The sequence below is a fragment of the Lutzomyia longipalpis genome, chromosome 2 (assembly GCF_024334085.1).
Source record: "Lutzomyia longipalpis isolate SR_M1_2022 chromosome 2, ASM2433408v1".
Taxonomy (NCBI): domain Eukaryota; kingdom Metazoa; phylum Arthropoda; class Insecta; order Diptera; family Psychodidae; genus Lutzomyia; species Lutzomyia longipalpis.
Genome location: NC_074708.1, coordinates 9,761,079 through 9,783,771, shown reverse-complemented (window position 1 = coordinate 9,783,771; position 22,693 = coordinate 9,761,079). Strand labels below are relative to the sequence as shown.

At 37.0% G+C, this 22,693-nt stretch overlaps 1 protein-coding gene across 6 annotated transcripts in view; it reads left to right on the top strand.

Annotated features, from left to right (window-relative positions):
• Positions 1-22,693, top strand: part of LOC129788932 (protein sickie) — a 105,503-nt gene that overhangs the window by 8,582 nt on the left and 74,228 nt on the right. For 4 of the 6 annotated variants that reach the window (XM_055825396.1, XM_055825395.1, XM_055825397.1 and 1 more), the window contains exons 3-6: positions 7,993-8,252; positions 13,660-13,796; positions 15,764-15,863; positions 15,971-17,401. In XM_055825396.1, the coding sequence (XP_055681371.1) occupies positions 7,993-8,252; positions 13,660-13,796; positions 15,764-15,863; positions 15,971-17,401 (1,928 nt within the window). Of the gene's footprint in view, positions 1-6,099; positions 6,249-7,992; positions 8,253-11,697; positions 12,743-13,659; positions 13,797-15,763; positions 15,864-15,970; positions 17,402-22,693 lie in introns of those variants that run through there. The other 2 variants (XM_055825400.1, XM_055825399.1) reach the window with 2 other exon arrangements.

Here is a 22,693-nt window from a genome sequence, read left to right as displayed (position 1 = left end):
GTAAGGAGATAAACAATAATTAAATGCTGCATAAATATTAAAGCCTATTAAAACAATTTAATCAAATAGGATTTTCATATTTTATTGCCATCTATTTATTCCCAATTAATATATAACTAGGAGATATACATATGTACATATTGTAGGCGTTCTAATTAAATATCGCGCACTTACGGGCTGGGACTGTCGCCCTTTTTCATGCTGGAGAGGAACACAGTCTGCGGTGACGTGTGTTCGCTCTCACAGCATCAGCCCAACTGATCTTTCTCAGTTGAGCTGCAGTCCTCAGCACCGTTATTGGAGAGAGAGGAATTTAGGGAGAGGAGAGGGTTACATTTGACCGTCGAGAGGGCTCTCTTCTCGAATTGGTCAATGCGCTCCTACATTCGGCCATTCTGATCTTGTTGCCGTCCCTTGGCAACTCACAGTGAATAGTAGGAACCCGAGCTAGGAGCGTAGCTCAACTAACCCGTTCCTTTAAACCCATAACACCGCGAGTACCAAGGTCCGTTGAACTCAATCAGAACTAGGCGCGAATACCATTAAAATTCCGCAATTTTATGAGCGCTCAGTTCTACTTCCAGAACTGAAAGACAGAACACATCTGTCAGTGGTAGATTCGGTTCTACCCTAGCATCCCTATGATACTCTACACACAGCAGCTTTAACCTATGAGGCCCAAAACCTTCATTGGTGAACCACTATGTGTAAAACATCACTTCAAATTGGATGCTTCCCTTGGCATGTCACTCATGCCATTGGTGGCTCGTTTCCACCACAACATCCCTTGGCATTCCTCCACGCACACCAGCTAAACTCATGAGGCCCAGTACCTACAAGAGTCAACCACTGTGCGTAGAAAAATACACTGGATGGCTCTCAACTTCTTCGGACCATTCCCATGGAGTCAAGACATATGCGATCTTTCTCGCATACGAAACTTGACATCCATGAGAGGCCCTTTTTCAACACTTTCTTGTGACTTATTGCGTCCTTAATCTAGTGGAAGTTGTCGAACCTTTCCACACGCATTTGTCACAACGCATTCCCATTCACACACTACACACTTAAAACTTTCACCTGAATGGGAATGACTCTATTTGATACCCTTTTATACCTGGCCAGGATTTTCTCTTATTTAACTATTCACAGTTATCTTAACTAACTACACCCTTATCACTGACTACCCTACACAAGGTAGTTAATTTTGGAAAATTAAGAATAACTGGAACTGACTCACCCGATACCGCCAACGATGATCTGCGATGGATCTTCAACTGCCGCTCCTAGGTTACCGATTGTTGAGCCTCTCTGATTTCAACAATCCACCTCTTTGCATCTTCCTCACTAGCTTACTCACGTTTTGTTCCAAACAGCGCTTTATGTTTTGATGTCAGCCGAGATCCTTCTTTGCTTTTAATCTGCCACTTCACTTTTGCAACGCAATTCCTCAAGTCATCCTCTATGACTTCTGTGCCGCCTCCTCAGCTTTGTCGTGTTTGGGGTGCATCCTTCACAACCACTCCTTGTGCCTTGACAGCTTCTCTGGAGTACCTTAAATCTATCGGCATGGAAATCCTCAGCAATTCCGCAGATTCCCAGGATTTTCCACTCAAATTGCCGAGAGATTTGCCTTTCCTCACACAGAGACATCCGTGAAACTTTTAACATCCTCGGTTTATCATCTTAATTAGCATTTCTAGCCAAGGCTAATGATCTAAATTTCCAGCACTCTCAAACACTCTCATTCGCAATGTTCTCCCGGAGACTTATGACATTTGAGTTCAGACTCTAACCAAGCATGAAGTTCAAAGTTTTCCCATAGAACTCTCTATATTGCGCCTCAACGATGAGATTCTTCTCCCAAATGCTTATAAGGATTTCCCTGGAACTTACTTAGTTCGCGCACTTGGAGACGTTTCATCCCAATATTCCTGGCCTCATCCTGTGTGTGACCTTCCAGTATAAACGCATCGCCTTTTCCACGATTATCTTCTCAGATTAGTTTGACGCTCTTCTGTTCATTGTCGGATGGCAGAAAATCACAGCGTTGAGTATAGCTTGCGGATCACCAACTTTTCTTCTTGAGATTGATGACTTGCTCCTCACGCAACAATTTATTCCCCACGGCATCGTAGAAACTCTTCCCCAGTATCTTAAGGTGCTCAACCTCCTTCTCAAGATCCACTTGCTTTGAAAGTCGTGCCATCGCTAACGTGGACACCTCTTCCCATTTCCCATAGCCAGAGATCTCAAATTCAAGTTTCTTTATTCTCCTCCTCGGGAAACGCTTCAAGTTCCTCCTTCACGCTTCAATTTTTGCTGTAGTGTCTCATTGAGGGCAATATCCGGTACACCCGTCATTGACTGCACAACCTCACTCAATTGTCGTTGGAGATCGCTCACGTCATTATTGTAGTCACTACTCGCTGTCCGGAATTTCTCTTTCACCGTTGCCAGCTTCCTTTGTAGCGAACGGACACTCTCCTCGTGCTTTATTCTCTCGTATTTCTTCTCATTTCTGCACTGCACGAGACCTTCCTTGACAATTGCCTCCCTCTTCCGCAAATCCGCCAAGTGCTTCTCAACTTTATGGCATTTCGCTTAAAATACCCCACTTGATCCTTAAGCCCATCAATCTTGACGTGTAGTCCTTCTCCATGTTCCTCCAGATGAGATGCTGGTGCTCCACTTCACCCTGAAGTTGCGTGATATTCGCCTTTGCCACCATCAGATCCGCGTTCATCATTTTCATTTCCCATGGACTCGATGGGTCTGCTGCCATGGAGTTGTTAGCGCTACCAACACTCTAATTGGGAAACTCATCGAGACATCTCTTCTCTCAATTCTTCTCCGAGAGGGAATCTCTCGATTGGATTTCTTCTTTGCCGGATATTCTCCTCGACGGAATCACTGAGGCAGTCAAAACTCAACTTTTTGGGCACAGGAATGGTTGAAATGTCCATCAGGAGCTGATCAAAATCTTATTGATGTCTGTGTGAATTTCTTCCATTGCTTTCAAGCACACCTCACATGCTTCCAGTTCGTCTATTATCCAAAAGACACTCACTAATCCCTCAAGATATACTCGGGGTGGTGACATAGGTGTTCCAAGATGTACCTTTCACTTTCCAGAGAGCGATTCATCTTTCCCACAGCTTTGAGAACAAGTCGCGCAATTGCTCTCCGTTTCTGAAGTTCATCTTATGTGCGCGCATCTCAACACCTTCCACAGAATCGCTGTATTGCTTCCAGAGCATTTGGAATTGCACATCTCCCCGTAACCACCACGACCTTTGTCATCTTCACACGGGATGTCCGCCGTTTTCCTGAAATTAAAACTAAAGCGGAGAGCAATCACTATTCGGAAGATTACATCACATCCATCACACATTAATTGACTCCCGAAAGACACACTCAGGAGGCTCATGAGAGCCATGACTTTAATTCACACTTTCAGTCACACTGGGGCCCCACATTCATTCATACATTCACACTTATACTTCTCTATTGCGATAGATCCTCGAAATTTTCCACTGATGACATTCTTTCGTGAATTTTGCATTCCGCCCGCACAGCGAATCGCACAGCAACCGCACAGCGATTCTGGACATCACAGTAGCCACCCTTCCTCACTGAATATAGCTGCAATCGTCAATTTTCATTGTCCACATCGTCCATTTTCCAGGGATCATCTCGTCACGTTTTATTAGAGCGGCAACCCCTTAGAGAAACCCAAATATTCGTAATATTCATCCTCCTGAGACTGCTGCTCCTCTTTGAGGGAATTCACTTCACCATCTGGCGCCTTTGATCCTAATACCGCGACACCGCACACCATTTTCAGGCAACTTTGGTCTCCGTGGAGCTTCCCATTCCTTTCCGACGTCAGATGATCCTTTACTGCAGCGTCACTGCTTTTCCCGGCACATTTTTGGCACTGGAACCGCAGAGGAGCTCCCTGAGGTGACGCCAGCGGTCCTCCGCACTTAATTCTTGTTCAATCTATCCATCCGCAGCCGACGATCCTTTTCTTTGAACTTCCCGTGCTCATCATTATGCGACATGAGAATCTTTTAGCTGAAAAACATCCGCGGTCTCCCGTTGAGCTCACTCGAGGATTCTCTAGAGTCCGGAACCGCCGCGAAGAGAACACCAAATCCATTCCGGGACCCAATCACGCGATCACGCGTCTTACAGGGTGTCGAGAAAGGCCGCATTGTTAGCCGTGTACGATGCCAATCGCTGAATCTTTCGAATTTCCCACTTGTGTTCTTCATTGTCCGGCTGGAACCACAATGATTATGGCACGTGTTCCCACGTGCGTCCGGAACTCTCTACGCGGACCTTTTTCTCGATCACACACTTTTATTCACCCCGCGGACACATTTTTCGGCACACAACTTTTCCGATGACCACGTGGCAGTCACTAAACACATTTTTCCGCACTATTTCTCCGATTTTCGTGCACGTGGCTCCTTCACATAATGTTTTCTGCCATGATTTTAATGTTTTGATGATGTCCATTTGCAATGTTGTGACTCACGCACGAGAGAGAGTCAAATCACTTTTTTTTCCACTTCACTTTTTCCGCGAACTTGGGAATCAATCCCACTTCTGATATGTAGGCGTTCTAATTAAATATCGCGCACTTACGGGCTGGGACTGTCGCCCTTTTTCATGCTGGAGAGGAACACAGTCTGCGGTGACGTGTGTTCGCTCTCACAGCATCAGCCCAACTGATCTTTCTCAGTTGAGCTGCAGTCCTCAGCACCGTTATTGGAGAGAGAGGAATTTAGGGAGAGGAGAGGGTTACATTTGACCGTCGAGAGGGCTCTCTTCTCGAATTGGTCAATGCGCTCCTACAATATGTTCTCTTCCACCAACGATTGTTCAAATGATTATGTATTATGTAATATATAAGAGTATTATAGTGTTTGAAATCATCTGTATAAGTTCTCTGTGTCCATTCCTTTATTTACTGTCTGATCAGTCAGTCCGAAGAAAATAAACTGTTGAGGAGTGTTTTAGTTTAAAATCAACTTTCGATTGAGAAGGTTGTCTCCGGTTTCACAAATCTCACGCGCTTCATGTGCGCTTCTGCTCAGGAGTTGTACCGCGTTTTTTCTTCAACTTTATTGTTAGTTATTTGTGATCTCCAAAGTGATAAACTTCGTGTATATTAGCAAACTCCAGTGAGATTTTTTCCCATTCTGGAATTTCCTCATATTTATTACCCGTGTACACAGACAACAATTTTTTTTTCTTTCTAAAGTCATTCATTATTCATTATCTTTTCAATTTTATTCCACTTTTTTTGTGTTGCATGACTCTCGCTTATTACTATTCATAGCATCGTGGTCTCGCAAATATTGCCATTGACCCTGACAGATTTGTCTGTTAAATTTTATTACATATAGAAAAAAGAATTCACATTCAGCTGTATAAAAGGAGAATCAAGAAGACAATAATGAGTTCTTATTCAGACAAGAAAAGGCTTATTAAGCTATTTGTATATATATATATATATTTTTACCTACATATTTAAAGGAATTTTCACCTCCGTTACATTGTAGCCTTTTACGATGTGTGACATTTTAAATTATGTACCATATTTCCTGTCACGAACTTAATTAACTGTTTAGAATTTCTTTTTTCAATATATTTTCAATACAAACCACACACAATGGTGCGATGTGGCATCAATTGTTTCTCTCTCACCCTCTAAAGAGATTCAAGAACAGAAAAGGTGTGTTATTTAAATTAAAGACCTGCATCGTGCTTAAGAGTGAAGTTCAATTCCTACGGAGTTTTTAAAATTAAGGATTTCCCCATTATTTTCCTTCAATAAGCGAGAGTCTCATGAAAAAGTTATAATATCTTGGTCAACACGTGGACACTTGTTGATTTTCTCCATGCAGAGAGTTACCTTTCTTTGCAATTTAATTAAAAGTTAAATTAAAATTATTTATTTAAAAAAAGTGTTGCAAGTGATTACATTAATAATATCGCAAATTGAATTTGTAGAGAAAAGTTGTATAAAAAAAGTGTGTAGTTCTGAATGGAATGTGAATAAACAATTATATAATTATATATATTTTTATTTGTTTAAAATATAAATAGACAAAAGCTAAGCTTTAAATGTTGAACTCATTAAAAGAATGTAAAAGTGATCGTCAAAAGAACATTCCTGCTTGGAGATTTATCTCTCGTTATTTTTCTTTAAACACCTCGGATTGAATAAAAAGGTACGAATTTTATTAGGTCATTGGTATTTTAAACAGATACTTAAATAAAGGAATTAAATTAAATTGTTTTGTTTATAAGAAGAGGAATGGAAATAAAAGTGAGTTGAATGTTCTTAAATGTACGTCATTTTGTTCAAATTAGTTGGAGAAAATTTAAGATTTATTAGCTAAGAGTCAAGCTTATGAGCATAGAAAAACATAGTTCAAAGGATTCTTTTCATTAGGATGATTTGTAAAAGAACAGACATACTTATGCGATTTTTTTATTCTCACAATTGATTGAATTTTCTTCCCTAATAAGATGTGTTTTATTTTATAAAAAATGTTATTATTTTAACAACTAATCAATTAATCAATACCAATACTAAACCACCTACAAGGCACCCATGCCGAGTTTCAATAATAAAAATTGTAATTCAATCCCATTCATTGGAAAATTCTTTGGTGTCTTGAGAAATATAATCATGTTAGAATATCTTATTTTATGATTGAAGCTGTCTGTGTTATTACAGCAGTCATTTAATCATGAAATTACATACACAACACATCACTTTCCTCGTTAATGTTAGATTGCAATTCCATAAAGCTACTCTTATGCAATTATTCCACTTAATAGTTTTCCATGTTTTTTTTTGTCATTGTTGTTGGGAAACTAAAATAGAATAATCTTTATCAATTTCTTCTTTAAATTAATGTAAATAAAATATGTATTGGTTGGAAAGAATTTTTTAAATACTCAATACAATACATTGAGGTTTTCCACGGAGTCTCTTCGTTCTCTCTCAACGTTCAACCTTATTTTCTATTGTTCTTCTATTTGTTTTCTTTTTTTTGTATTTCCTCTCGCTCTGCCTTAAAATATGCATATACAGCCTGCATAGAGAGATGCACGAAGAGAAGCTGGAAATGAAATTCAATTCCTCCGTAATCTTCAAAGACAGCATTTTTTTGTACGTTAAAGAAAACAAAAAGTAATATTATCTGTGTCATGACTACGAGAGAAGTTAAGTAATGTATACAAACAATTTATTACTGTGCACAATTGAATAGTTATTTACAGTGAAAAAGTTGTGGAGCAGTATTATGTAGGTATATAGCTGAGCGCATCAAACTTGCAAACAATTATTTGTTATGCAAAATGTCATCTTATAGCAATTATATTGCGTGCTCAGGCATTCTCGATGGAGCATCCGATTTGGGGTTTATCAAGAAGGTGAAAAATGCAACGTGTGGGCTTTAAGCGGAATTTTGATCATTTTTCCTCGCCGTGAATTGCTGTGTGTACCATTGGGGCAATAATAAAAGATATAGAGTAGGTACTTTTAATATGTGCGCTCTCACAGTGAGTTGCAGTGAAATATGGGTCCAAATAAGGAAACTTGCACTTTGGCTGGGTAATGTCACATCGTACATACATATATGAGACTTTTGCCCGCGCAAGAAGAAATAAACCATCAAGTTCAGACGCCACATGAATCATGTTCACTGCGCTCTGTGAGTAGGACCATTCTGGGAATTGTTGAAAAGTCCACATTGTTCGCGCCTCACGATGGGGAGGACACAAGCAATGAATTCATGTATATTTTCCGGCTGTCTCTCAACATCTCATTTTTCGTTTTTTGAATTTTCTTCTTTCCCTCCACCCAGATTTTGATGGATATGTCCCATTTTGCCACTCACGCAAGTAAATTTACATACACGGTACGCCTTATTTATTGTTATATTTTGTACCTTTTCTCTGCAGCACGACAACGTGAAAGCGTGCCTGACCACACTCCGGTTGAACTGTGTCGGGGGATTGGATGCAATAACGGCCACAGACATTCAAAGTGGTCGTCTAAAGGCGGTGCTTTCGCTCTTCTTTGCCCTCAGTCGGTACAAGCAGGCAACAAAGCAGAAAGTCTCCAATACGGGTGTTCTCGCTAAGCAGCAGCAGCAGCAACAACCGCAGCAACAGCAGCAACATCAGCAACAAGTAGCACCACCACCACCAATGACGAATAGGTGAGTTTACCCCGCACACACACACACAAAATACTTCCCTTAAAAATATTTGGGGCAAAATTAAAAGAATCACACAAAAAAAAACTTTTCAATGTTGAAAAATTAAAGATTTCAGTGTTTCTTTAATTTCTTTAAAGAAGAAAAAGGTAGTTATTTTATTATTTGAACAATATTTTTTGAGAGAATTGTTTGTACGTTCGTAGAGGGGAAAGGATTCTTCTCACATAGAGGGGAAATTCTATACAGGGTGTACTGAAATTATTTTATACTGATATTTATTTACTTTTTTAGCTGGGAAAGATTTTTTTGATGAAGGGTTTTAGGTAATTTTCACTTAAAATATTTCTTAAAATCTCTTAAAAATATTGATTTAAATCCCGCAAACACCTAATAATTCTCACATGATTAAGTTTGCAACATTCTGAATGAAATAAAATTATTTCTTAAAACTTTTCATTGATATTGAAAAAAAAAAATTTCAAAGAAAGTAAGTTTTGATTAAAATTTTAAATGCTGTTCTAACATATTTTTCAGGTCAATTTTAATAACCTAAATAAATAAATAAATAAATTCATACAAATTTTCAATAAATTTAACCAACTCTTGTTGCAAAAATTAAAAGCAAACAACCATCTGCCACTGACTGAGAATATTCGTTATAAAACCCCTCCTGGTACATATTTTATGTACATGTACATAACAAAACAACAGTTTGGCTAGGTCTAGACGAAACATAAAATTAGTATTTAATACACATCACTAGTAAAGCGTTAAATATGCAACATCAATCACTAAAATTCATGCGAAACATTTGCTGCGTCGTTTTAATAAATCAACAGCATGTGTTAACTATTTCATTGCATATCGCTGTCGAACAGCGCGTTGAGGGAATCAGAAAAAAATCCAGTAAAATGAATTTTAAGTATTATTTGTTATTTACAACGTTATACTGGACAAAATACCCAGAAAAAATCTTATAAATTGCATTTTTTTTTAATTAAGTAGTTAGAAGGGAATTGAAGGATACGTGCAGGACGATAAGGTCGTCTTATGGGCAAGTAGGGGAATACATAAAGGACATAAAAAGGATTTAATGATGATGGTATGATTAGCAAAATTAACTTCCATTTGGTATCCAAGATAATTCTTCTTTATTATTCTGAAGTGAGGTGTATAGGTAGGTGCGTTAGTGATTACTTAATATAGAACTTTGGCAGGAATTTAGGTGAGAATTTAATTTAATACAAACCACTGCAAGATATTATTCTGTCTTCAATTTACATTGGAGGGTGGTACGTACGTACAATTTTAAGCTCAATGCGGAAATTGCTTGTCCTTGTGTTTTAGGTTGAATGATAAAGAGGTCAATATCACTTCTAACTATCATCTACCTTTTGGCAGTGATAACCATCTGTGGAAAAGGGATTACATATCCTCCTGTGAGTGTCCACCATTAGGGTAGAAATTGACTCTTGTATCGCAGAGGGTGGGTGGAGCACAGAGGCGCATCTGCTCAACTTATTAATAGAGATCAATGTGCCTATAATGGAAATTTTGGCACACGAAAGGGTTACAACCAAAGGGGCGAAGCGCATTAGAGAAAATTAACGACCTAGATTGGATGGTTGAGATTAGACACCATGCAGACCTTGGATGCGGTTCAGGAGTTTTCTAATAGGCAAAAAATAAATCCAAAAGTCTCTCTAAGGGTGTAGGATGTAAAGGCAAACCCTCATATTACAAAATATAAACAACAAAGATCTTACATTCATGTTTATGGTACACATACTTATGCTTTGATGGGAAAAAGAAGCCGAGTTTATGTACAAATAGAAATAGAAATGGTAAATAATGTGTGAAGATGGCAATAACAACAGAAATGTTGTGGGTTTGTTCGTATATGGAAACTGAAGTCGCGCGCTTTTACAATCACTTTCTCTGTTGCTGGCAGGACTTGAAATGAGTTCTGGAGCGCATGTAGTGTCGCCTCTTTGTGCCAACTACCATTCCCAAAAATTTCCCAATAATTCACCCCAAATGATCGTAAATCTTGTGCGGCATATGTACCCATTCGCCGTACATTACACATCATACACATACACAGTGTGCGCCACACACCCGGCTCTGCCTTTTAACACGGAACCATATATACATACTTTGGTCTTACCATTTGGGTATAAGGGGGCGAGATGAAGCAGGACCAACGAGGAGGGTGACAATACACCACACTGAGCAGGAGCGACACACACTGGGTTTAATAGGGAGCGCGCCATTTACTTCTCTCTCTCTTTACTCCTTCACATGGAATCTCTGGCGGTTTTATAGTGCGGAAACTTAATATACTGGAGCTAATTTTCACCAAATGAAATTATGTACATTTTCCATGCGAGGTAAAATAACATTTTCCCCCATTTCCACGGAAAAGGTTTTTTTTTGGATCAATAAAATATTTTCAATGAAAAGTTGTATTCCTGGGGGAAAAACTGAGCACAGATTATATGTAGGTAGATTCTTAATTAAATTCTTAAGATAAATCTGTTCAATCTTATAAAAGAAGGAATTTTTCTTCATTATTTTTTGTAGGTACAAATATAATTTTTAAATTAGTCCTAATCCTTACACACATATTAACCCTCTGTATGCCAAGCAGGGTAAAAGATCGACCCCCAGGGCTATGATTTGTGTTATTATCTAAAAATGTATTGCAGAAAGTTCGTTTTCCAATTGCTGATGTCTCAAATATTTAATTCTAGAAATCTTTGAAAATTTTTGAAAAAATATTCTTTTGATTAAGAATTTACAAAACATTAAAAAAAACTATAAAGAACTATATAAAGAAAACCTGACTCTTTGTTTAATTTGCGAAAAATTGTGAGTTTCCATGATTCCTCCTCAGTCTGGAATCAGTAATCTACTAAACACAACACTACTAAAGTAATTCACACCCGGCATACGGAGGGTTATTCTCAATTATTATAAAAAAAACTAACATTCCTAATGAGTTTCTTGACAAGTCGTGAGCCTACCAGGGTTAATGAACCTAATATTCTTACTCTTAAAATTCTAACGAATAATTTAAGAATCCAAACAATAATTTATAAAAATGTAAAATTGCTACTCGCGGTGAAACATCTGTACGAAAAAAATTACATATTTATGATTATAGATACCGGAAATTCTTCATTGTTGAAAAATGGGAAACCTATTGACCTTCGAAGACATGCTAATGCTGTCTCTTCGGTATTTCCGACAAACCTATAGTGTCAAAGAGACCTGAAATGCGCACCATTCTCTCTGTGCAGAGCTTATTCCTCAATGGGTGTGAACTCTATCCATGGCAAGGAGAAAATTCCATGGTTGGTGATATTGTCAGTCAGTAGCAACTTGAGCCGTGCGGTGCAGCATTGTGTATATTTCATAACGTGGAAAGATATCGGAGGAGCACAGTCTCGCTTTGTGCCTCGGACTGTTCACGCGCTCGAGAATCGTTCTGGAACGGATTCACACTACTTGATGTTTTTTTTTTCGAGAGAAATCTCTTGAAGTGTGTTCTGCTGTTTTGGGAAGAAGTACCAAAAACAACAGGAGAAAAAAACACCCAACGATGCTCTTCCTCGAAGAATTCAATCTTAATTAATTTTCTCCTAAAATGTGATATATAGAACAAACGTGTAGAAATTTTTTTTAGTTGTGTTGTGATTCAAACTCTCCTCTTGTAATTTATATATGTATATAAATAGTTAGATTTTCACAAAGAGAGAGTTCCGCTCTGTGTGTGCGTTCATTTGGTCCACGAATTTTTATCGATTTTTCATCCCCGAAAATTTCTATGAGGGGTAGCATAGGAGGGTTGACTGAAATAAACATCGACTCCGACGCTCATTTCTCTTGTAAATTCATAACTCGCCAGACATTTGTATAAAATATTAAAATTTATTTCATTCACGCATCATAAGGAATGAAATTATGGAAATAACTGCGGTTGGTACTTTTATGCGTTAGGTATATACTTACCAGGATAAAAGACTAACTACCTATATTATACATATATTATTTGTGAAGCTGATGAAGTTAAAGAAAAGACACGGTGCGGTGTGTGGTTGTAAATGATGTGCGGTGGTTTAAATTTAAGCGGCTTTTTGCCAGTGAATATTATATTATAAAATATTATTATTATGCTTTCTGCTGGAAGCATGTCTTTTCGCACACGCAGTGTTTGTTGGTACCTTTTTGTTTCGTCAGAATCTCGTGCCCACAAAGTGTTCATCATCCATTCCAGAGAACTATTTTGAGATGAGCAATAATTCTGAGTTGTGTAGAGAACATTACAACAGCGAGAAAGCAGCTATTTTATTTTGTTGTGCCAAGTGAAAGTAAATACAGTGAGAGAGAGCAGGAGGAAGGAGAAAAATGGGAAATTCTTCCTCATCATCACTCCATCACAAAGGCAGAAAGTGCCATAGTCTTCCCACTTCACCCGATGTCAGAAGGTATTAGGAGGAGAGTCTCATCACAACTCTTCCACATAAAAAAAACCATCTACAGCAAAAATATTCTTTGTGTTCAATACACAACTCATGGTGCTTCATGCTGAATAAAAATTCTCTCTTATGCAAATTTCTTGTTTATCCCGCTCTTTTTTTTTCAATTTTCACCTCACATTTTTTTAAGCTCTTCTCCGATGATACCTTTATGCATCCGCAGAAAAAAATCCAATACCGTTTTTTTATTGCAATTTGCAATTTAAAATTATAATTGAGAAAAAAAGTAGGTTTATGATGAAAAACTTTTAGCAATGGGAAATTGTCAAATAAATTAAGTTTTTTTTATTCTCCGTAGAACTTTTTCATCAATAAAAAAATCTTTTGTGATTAGATTACGAATAAATTTACATTTAACCCTCGGAATGCCAAGCTGAATTCTGAAGAAGGGTACAGAAATGACCCCTGAAGTGCTTCAAGTATTAAAAAAAATAAAATAACATTTTCCGCATACTTTTTCATGAGTATATCATGAAACTCTCTCCTAGACTCTTGTCTTGCATTTGATGCACGTAAGATTACTTTTGAAAGTTGTCTCACGGGAGTTTATAAAATGTACAAGAAGAAGTGGAAATACAAGCCCCGGGTACGCCTACGATTCTTTCCAGTGTTCTTTGCATGCTTCTCAGTTTTTATGCATCACCAAATGCATTGGAGAAAAACATAAATGACAAGCATTCAAATAGATAGTTTCACAAACACTTTTTATATGTATATCATTTACGTGAGATGGAAATAAGAAGAAGGCAAAATCGCATTTCGTTTTCTAATAAAAAGAAAAGAAAAGAAGCAGCAGACTCTCTCTACTAAATAATAACTAAGTAAGTAAATTAATTTTCTTTTTACTTCTCTTTCATTGCTCACAGACAACTTCCTCTGTCGTATGCCAAAGCTGGTCCGAATGGTGGTACGGCCATTCCTCTACCTGCCACGGTTCTTGTTACGAGGAGGTGTCCCCCGGACAAGGTGCGACCACTGCCACCAACTCCAGGCCAACAAGCTTGTAAGTGATGCTGTGTAATATGTATGCAAGTCTTTTATATTTAACCTTTAAAGGGCAAGCACGATAAATTCAGCTGTGTGTGATATTTTATGTTAAATTCACCGTACATTTCTCACCGTATGCCCCAGTGAGGCCTCTCTAGGTAGGCAAAAAACCAGTGGGAGGTCCAATTTATATTAATATTTATTGACAATTCAATTTACAAGTAAACTATTAAAGCTCATCAATTAATTTCTCTCATACCCAGCACAAAACTGCTTGTGTACTGTATGGAAAAAGATGTCTCGTATTTTATTACTCACAACTAGACTTTATTAATTTTATTTCTTTATGTAGTTCAACAGCTTCGACAGCATCTTCCTCTATCTTCATTGTATTTTAGACTTTCCTCCATACAATAGAAAAGTCAAAGGGAGAATTTCTATTATAGCAAAAGGGAGTAGTTTCATATTTAGTATCATAAGGAAAATATTTTATATAGTCCTTTCAGTGTGGAGTGGAAAATGAGGAATCTCTTCAGCTAAATGTGTAATAAATACATTCCCTTGAGAGACATTTGAAAGACCCTTCGGGGTGTTTCATGATTTTCTCTCATCTCTCATTTAAATCCAATATTTTTGGAGACCATGACGATTTTACAACACTCAAGAGGAAGCAAAAAAAAAGAGAAGAGATTTCTTGGATGTTGACAAGAGCACGCATTACGTGTAACAAAAAAAAAGAGAATCCTCGTGACATTTTCATAAAGTCCTAAACATGGATTTCACATAAAACGCATGAAATATTTTCCAACCATTTTCTCATTTTCATCACATTTTGCACATACCGAGAAAAATTATCTTGTACCAAATTTATCAACGACATTTCTTGGAATTCTCACACTATTCTGGATCATTTAAATTCTTACATGTTGATGGATTTATTGCATGAAATGATTTTCTTTTGGATTAATCAGAAAAAGTGATAAAAGCTATCGCTATTAAAGATGTAGTCAAGAGATTCTTAACTTAATTTATTTTTATTTTTATTTAATTTTTCATTATGTTTAAGTTTTAAAAGAAAATGAAACAAAGAATTTGACTTTTAGATTGTTTTATATTTAATCAATATACGATTTTTCACAGATTTCTGTAAAATCCCATGATTTTCCTGGAAGGAAAATTTTAAGAGCAACACGAAGAACGAAGTAAAAACATCTTTTGCTCAATTTTGATTAATCTGAGTGATATTCTGCAACATTTTTGTGTTTAATCTGAGACAAAAATGCTGAGAAAAGTAATGTTATTTATAGATTTCTGTCTTGTACTCCGAAACGACGATGTGCCTTAATTTATAAAGATATGCTCAATTAATTACAATTGCTTTCATTAAATACCTACGTAATTACATAAGTAAGTAATATTATGTATAATGTGCATCGTTTATGTTAAGAATATATAAGCATATAGCGATGTAATTAGCTCTTACGTACCTAAGGAATTTAAAGTAATTGAACAAAGTATAAATGAATAAACTGCCAAGAAAAACCACTAAAAATTATCCTTAAAATCCTTTTAGCTCAGCATTATGGAATATCATATTTTCAAGCACTTTGCAAGAAATCTTTTCCTTTTTCTGCCATGCAGCAGTCTTCCTTGCTATTTAATGTCCTTAAGTATGTACATTATGTCATAGGATATGCTAGGAGCAAAAAAAAATGAGGGACTAATGGGACTAATGCGTTCGAGTGCGTGTGTCAATTAATCACGGGTGGATATCTTGATTATGCTGTGGGGGAGGATTTGCAAAAAGTAAACTGCCACATCATCGTAGAATCCCCTTCCTAGAGGCAGAGAGGAAGAGAGCGAGAGCAAATCACTGATGATGGGTTAAATGTGTGGATGAACTTTTTAGGAGACTTTAAAGTTTTTTTTTCTTCTTACTTCGCTATTTTTTTTTTTTAAGTTTTTATGCATTTTATTTTGCAGCCGCTACCACATTGTCTAAGCAGTCAGGTGCCATTGCTGGCGATGGGGGCTCACAGCAATCCACAGCATCCAACTCTCCGCTCCATAAGGGAAACAATAGGTACGGAATCATGCAATTTGCATAAATAGAACATTTTACCCTGGCAAATATTGTAGCAACATTTACCAATTGCCTTGCATTAAAATGCTGTGTTTGTATGATTTCAGTCTGCGTCATTCGCAACCAATGGTGAAAGCCCCACCGAGTCCCTACTCCAGTCAAAACTCCATCCCCAATGGGAGTATTACGGGGAGTTTACCCACCGAGGGTGGCCAGAAGCAATCCATGTTGCACAAATTTAAACTCTTCAACCGCGAAAAGTCCGACCGTACGAAGCAACAGACGTCGAAGCGCACCAGCTCCAGCAGTGGCTTCTCCTCGGCACGGAGTGAGAGGAGTGATTCCAGTCTCAGTCTCAACGATGGGCAGTATCAGTGCAATAAAGTGACTGGACCGGGTGGGAAGAAAGGCGACCAAAAGTCCCAGAAAGTGGGTAGCACGAAGCAGCCGGCAGTTGCAAAGGCGAACAACGCCAATTCGGTGAAGACAAAAGGGGAGAAGGGGACGTCTGTTGCTGGTAGGAAGGAGTCCGACACTCACATCCCGGCTGCACCGAAAGTACAAAAGAGCACAGCACCACTAAAGGCGGAGAGTGTCACATCGGTGGGGAAGAGTAAGCACGCAATGCAGAAGATTGAAGTACGTTCCGAGAGTCGCAACAGTTTGTCGAGCATTTCAAAATCCAGTGTGAGCGTGAATGCAAATACGGGCATTCCAAAACCCATGGCAGCAATTAAGGGTACAACAAAACCACCCGCTTCCGCTGCAAAGGCCGAAGATGCAGAAGTGCAGAGCAAATTGGACATATCCCCGGCGCCCGTCAATATCAACAAACATCATCAGGCAAATGCATACATATCAGCCTCATCAGAGGTGGACCACAAAACACAAGTAGTTAATCCATTAGAGTGCGAGAAGGTGCCCATCCAGCCGAGTGCAATGCCCGCAAATCAGCATCCACCCAGCATTGCTATGACTGATTCCACCCACTCCAGTTCCACACACAGCACCTCTACGGGTCTCCACTCAAATTCCAGTGAATCCAGTGTGATATATCGCCCCAGTTCAGAGTCGGGATCGGATATTTTTCATTCACGTGCCTCCTTCATACAGTCACCCCTGCGAACAGTTATCCCCAATCGCAAAGTCGACAAGCTTCCACCGCATCCAGCGTATCGTGGTGCATCGGAACCCCTACGTGGTGATCAAAAATTCCACACGGTTCCTTCGAAGCAATCCCTCGGGGAGGAGGAGAAACCCGTGGCTGTGGTACCCATGAGACCACTCCTGCGTGGCTACAACAGTCACGTGACACTACCCACGAGAGGCTCAAGGAGCCATCGGCAATTCATTGTGCAAGGACTCACGGAGGAGCTAACAAATCAAGGCTACTGCAGCGATAGCGATGGCCTCAAGTCCCTCTCTAGCAAGTACATGGAGATTGATAACGGATACTTATCGGAGGGTGGCTCCCCCGGAAAGCATCTCATGAGCGTTATTCGACAGAGACAAATGCTCCCAACGACAATTGAAGAGAGGTACGTTTGATTCTGATATATTTATACTGCCATAAATGTAACGATGGTGAAGCAGATTTTAGGGGTGAGAACGTGGGTGGGGTGGATGAGTTTTATCAGAAGGGGTTTGTTGAAATATTTCGAAAATTTACCTTAAAATCCCTGAAAATCTTTGAAATCTATAAAATGAGTAAAAAGAATTAAGAGGAGTTCCTAAAAACTTTATTTAAATTAACTTTGCATCGAGTTTCCACCTTTTAAGCAAGCTGTAGCCAATAAAAATGCTTCAATTGAATTTATCAGCCAATCAGAGCTCTTCTTTAAAATACCGATTCTTCTTTTTTGTTCGTTTTTATTTGATTTAGTTGATTTGAATAGATTATAATTGAAATTTTAGGAAAAATTCAAGTTTTAAAATTGAAAGTCTTTTCTTTCGTGAAAATATACAAATTTCCTTTTCTTTTCTTTCTTAAAAAATTGTTTGTTACATTAAAGAAAATTATTTTCTTCTTTCATAACGAAGCGATAACGATTTAAAGAACCAATAAAAAAAAACCTTCCCACTTTTATTTTTCCCATTGAATCATCAATCTTATCAATTCATGAAAATTGATTATAAGTATATTCAAATAATGGAAAGAGAGTCCTTGTGTGAAAATTTTCCCATATTTCATTGAAAGTGCAAACCTTTTACAGAAATTCTGCAATTTGGATATATTGTGTGCGTTCAAAATGCTCCCTCCACCCCCACCCCAATGCCATTATATAATGTAATGGGCCTGAAATTCAAGTTGCCTCCCCCGCACTGTATATATGCGAGTTCAATCTCTTTCAATAGCCCTACATAGGGAGACATCATCATTGAGATTGTACCATGGCTCCCCCCAGAAATGCTTCGTTTTTATCTTTTGTGAATACACAACCCCCCGCAACTTGTCATTCACCCAAAATCTTCCTTCCCTCACCGCATTACGCAGCCCTTCGTAAAATATTTATGCGGCCAAACCCTCCATGGTGAATAATAGGTTGTGAGTAATGTGTAATAAAAGTTATCATTTGTTATCGTTTACACATGTGCATTTATAAACATCCAACCCCCGCCGCCCATGCGGAGGGAAGCTTACAATTTGCAAGCACTACATAATCCTTTTCCAGGGCCGCACCACCATTTCACTGCCAAAATTTACAAATGCTCACTGCCGCAGAGTTAAACTGTTAATTAATTCACGCCATTGAATACAATATAATCCCCGCAGTATATCCAGGATATAATGCATAATTTCCACATGGGAGGGTGGTGGAATTTCAAAAGCGGAAGTTATATGGGGGCTGTGCCCGAAATTCCCGCGCGACTACATTTTGCGTGATGAAGTTCCAAGTTGGAATGTGCCGGAAATACTAACATACATATGTACATAACATCTCCTCTCTTAACAAACTAAAAGCAATATCCATAATCTGAGGGGAAGCTTATTGGTTATTGCGAGGGGCAAATAATTGAGCGAAAATGAGCGAAATCACAAATTTCGATATTTTTGCTCCTTGCGCTCTCACAAAATTCGGTTCCACTCGTTTTGCTTCGGCTCGACGCACACCATGCACCACACTAAAGTTTTATGACGGCAGATTTACAAAATTTTTGAAAATTGCGGAAATAAAAATTTCGAATACAGATATGTTAATTTTATTTATAAAGCAACTTTAAGGAATTCTTTATTAAAGGTACTCCTTAAAATTGAAAGTTTTATTTTAAGGAGTTCTTTTTTAGAGTTAAGCTACTCCTTTAAATGAATTCTTTTCTTTTAAGGAGTTCTTTTTTTAGAGTTAAGCTACTCCTTTAAATGAATTCTTTTCTTTTTAAGGAGTTCCTTTACAAAGTTAAGGTACCCTTTTAAATGAAACCTTTCTTTTTAAGGAATTCTTTTTTAGAGTTAAGCTACTCCTTTAAATGAAAACTTTTCTTTTAAGGAATTCTATTTTAGAGTTAAGCTACTCCTTTAAATGAAATCTTTTCTTTTAAGGAGTTCCTTTACAAAGTTAAGGTACTCCTTTAAATGAAATCTTTTCTTTTTAAAGAGTTCCTTTAAAAAGTTAAGGTACTCCTTTAAATAAAATCTTTTCTTTTTAAGGAGTTCCTTTACAAAGTTAGGGTACTCCTTTAAATGAAATCTTTTCTTTTTAAAGAGTTCCTTTACAAAGTTAGGGTACTCTTTTAAATAAATTCTTTTCTTTTTAAAGAGTTCCTTTACAAAGTTAAGGTACTCCTTTAAATTATTTTTTTTCTTTTTAAAGAGTTCCTTTAAAAAGTTAAGGTACTCCTTTAAATGAAATCTTTTCTTTTTAAGGAGTTCCTTTACAAAGTTAAGGTACCCTTTTAAATGAAACCTTTCTTTTTAAGGAATTCTTTTTTAGAGTTAAGCTACTCCTTTAAATGAAAACTTTTCTTTTAAGGAATTCTATTTTAGAGTTAAGCTACTCCTTTAAATAAAATCTTTTCTTTTTAAGGAGTTCCTTTACAAAGTTAAGGTACTCCTTTAAATAAAATCTTTTCTTTTTAAAGAGTTCCTTTAAAAAGTTAAGGTACTCCTTTAAATAAAATCTTTTCTTTTTAAGGAGTTCCTTTACAAAGTTAGGGTACTCCTTTAAATGAAATCTTTTCTTTTTAAGGAGTTCTTTTTTCAGAGTTAAGCTACTCTTTTAAATAAATTCTTTTCTTTTTAAAGAGTTCCTTTACAAAGTTAAGGTACTCCTTTAAATTATTTTTTTTCTTTTTAAAGAGTTCCTTTAAAAAGTTAAGGTACTCCTTTAAATGAAATCTTTTCTTTTTAAGGAGTTCCTTTACAAAGTTAAGGTACCCTTTTAAATGAAACCTTTCTTTTTAAGGAATTCTTTTTTAGAGTTAAGCTACTCCTTTAAATGAAAACTTTTCTTTTAAGGAATTCTATTTTAGAGTTAAGCTACTCCTTTAAATAAAATCTTTTCTTTTTAAGGAGTTCCTTTACAAAGTTAGGGTACTCCTTTAAATGAAATCTTTTCTTTTTAAGGAGTTCTTTTTTCAGAGTTAAGCTACTCTTTTAAATAAATTCTTTTCTTTTTAAAGAGTTCCTTTACAAAGTTAGGGTACTCCTTCAAATGAAATCTTTTCTTTTTAAGGAGTTCCTTTAAAAAGTTAAGGTACTCTTTTAAATGAAATCTTTTCTTTTAAGGAGTTTCTTTACAAAGTTAAGGTACTCCTTTAAATGAAAACTTTTCCTTTAAGGAGTACTTTTTTTTAAAGTTAAGGTACTCTTTTAAATGAAATCTTTTCTTTTTAATAAATTTAATATGGTTAAGCGCGCAGCGCTCACGAAAAAACCAAACTACGAGAAAATGAATTTTTTTTTATTTAATTTAATATGGTCAAGCGCGCAGCGCTCACGCAAAAAACCAAACTACGAGAAAATAAATTTTCTATTATTTAACTTAATATGGTCAAGCGCGCAGCGCTCACGCAAAAAACCAAACTACGAGAAAATGAATTTTTTTTTATTTAATTTAATATGGTCAAGCGCGCAGCGCTCACGCAAAAAACCAAACTACGAGAAAATAAATTTTCTATTATTTAATTTAATATGGTCAAGCGCGCAGCGCTCACGCAAAAAACCAAACTACGCAGAAATGAAATCTTTCTTTTTAATAAATTTAATATGGTTAAGCGCGCAGCGCTCACGCAAAAAACCAAACTACGAGAAAATAATTTTTTTTTATTTAATTTAATATGGTCAAGCGCGCAGCGCTCACGCAAGAAACCAAACTACGAGAAAATGATTTTTTTTTATTTAATTTAATATGGTCAAGCGCGCAGCGCTCACGCAAAAAACCAAACTACGAGAAAATAAATTTTCTTTAATATGGTCAAGCGCGCAGCGCTCACGCAAAAAACCAAACTACGAGAAAATGAATTTTTTTTTATTTAATTTAATATGGTCAAGCGCGCAGCGCTCACGCAAAAAACCAAACTACGAGAAAATAAATTTTCTATTATTTAATTTAATATGGTCAAGCGCGCAGCGCTCACGCAAAAAACCAAACTACGCAGAAATGAAATCTTTCTTTTTAATAAATTTAATATGGTTAAGCGCGCAGCGCTCACGCAAAAAACCAAACTACGAGAAAATAATTTTTTTTTATTTAATTTAATATGGTCAAGCGCGCAGCGCTCACGCAAGAAACCAAACTACGAGAAAATGATTTTTTTTTATTTAATTTAATATGGTCAAGCGCGCAGCGCTCACGAAAAAACCAAACTACGAGAAAATGAATTTTTTTTTATTTAATTTAATATGGTCAAGCGCGCAGCGCTCACGCAAAAAACCAAACTACGAGAAAATAAATTTTCTATTATTTAACTTAATATGGTCAAGCGCGCAGCGCTCACGCAAAAAACCAAACTACGAGAAAATGAATTTTTTTTTATTTAATTTAATATGGTCAAGCGCGCAGCGCTCACGCAAAAAACCAAACTACGAGAAAATAAATTTTCTATTATTTAATTTAATATGGTCAAGCGCGCAGCGCTCACGCAAAAAACCAAACTACGCAGAAATGAAATCTTTCTTTTTAATAAATTTAATATGGTTAAGCGCGCAGCGCTCACGCAAAAAACCAAACTACGAGAAAATAATTTTTTTTTATTTAATTTAATATGGTCAAGCGCGCAGCGCTCACGCAAGAAACCAAACTACGAGAAAATGATTTTTTTTTATTTAATTTAATATGGTCAAGCGCGCAGCGCTCACGCAAAAAACCAAACTACGCGAAAATGAAATCTTTCTTTTTAATAAATTTAATATGGTTAAGCGCGCAGCGCTCACGCAAAAAACCAAACTACGAGAAAATAAATTTTCTTTTATTTAATTTAATATGGTCAAGCGCGCAGCGCTCACGCAAAAAACCAAACTACGCGAAAATGAATTTTCTTTTATTTAATTTAATATGGTCAAGCGCGCAGCGCTCACGCAAGAAACCAAACTACGAGAAAATGATTTTTTTTTTATTTAATTTAATATGGTCAAGCGCGCAGCGCTCACGCAAAAAACCAAACTACGCGAAAATGAAATCTTTCTTTTTAATAAATTTAATATGGTTAAGCGCGCAGCGCTCACGCAAAAAACCAAACTACGAGAAAATAAATTTTCTATTATTTAACTTAATATGGTCAAGCGCGCAGCGCTCACGCAAAAAACCAAACTACGAGAAAATGAATTTTTTTTTATTTAATTTAATATGGTCAAGCGCTCACGCAAAAAACCAAACTACGCGAAAATGAAATCT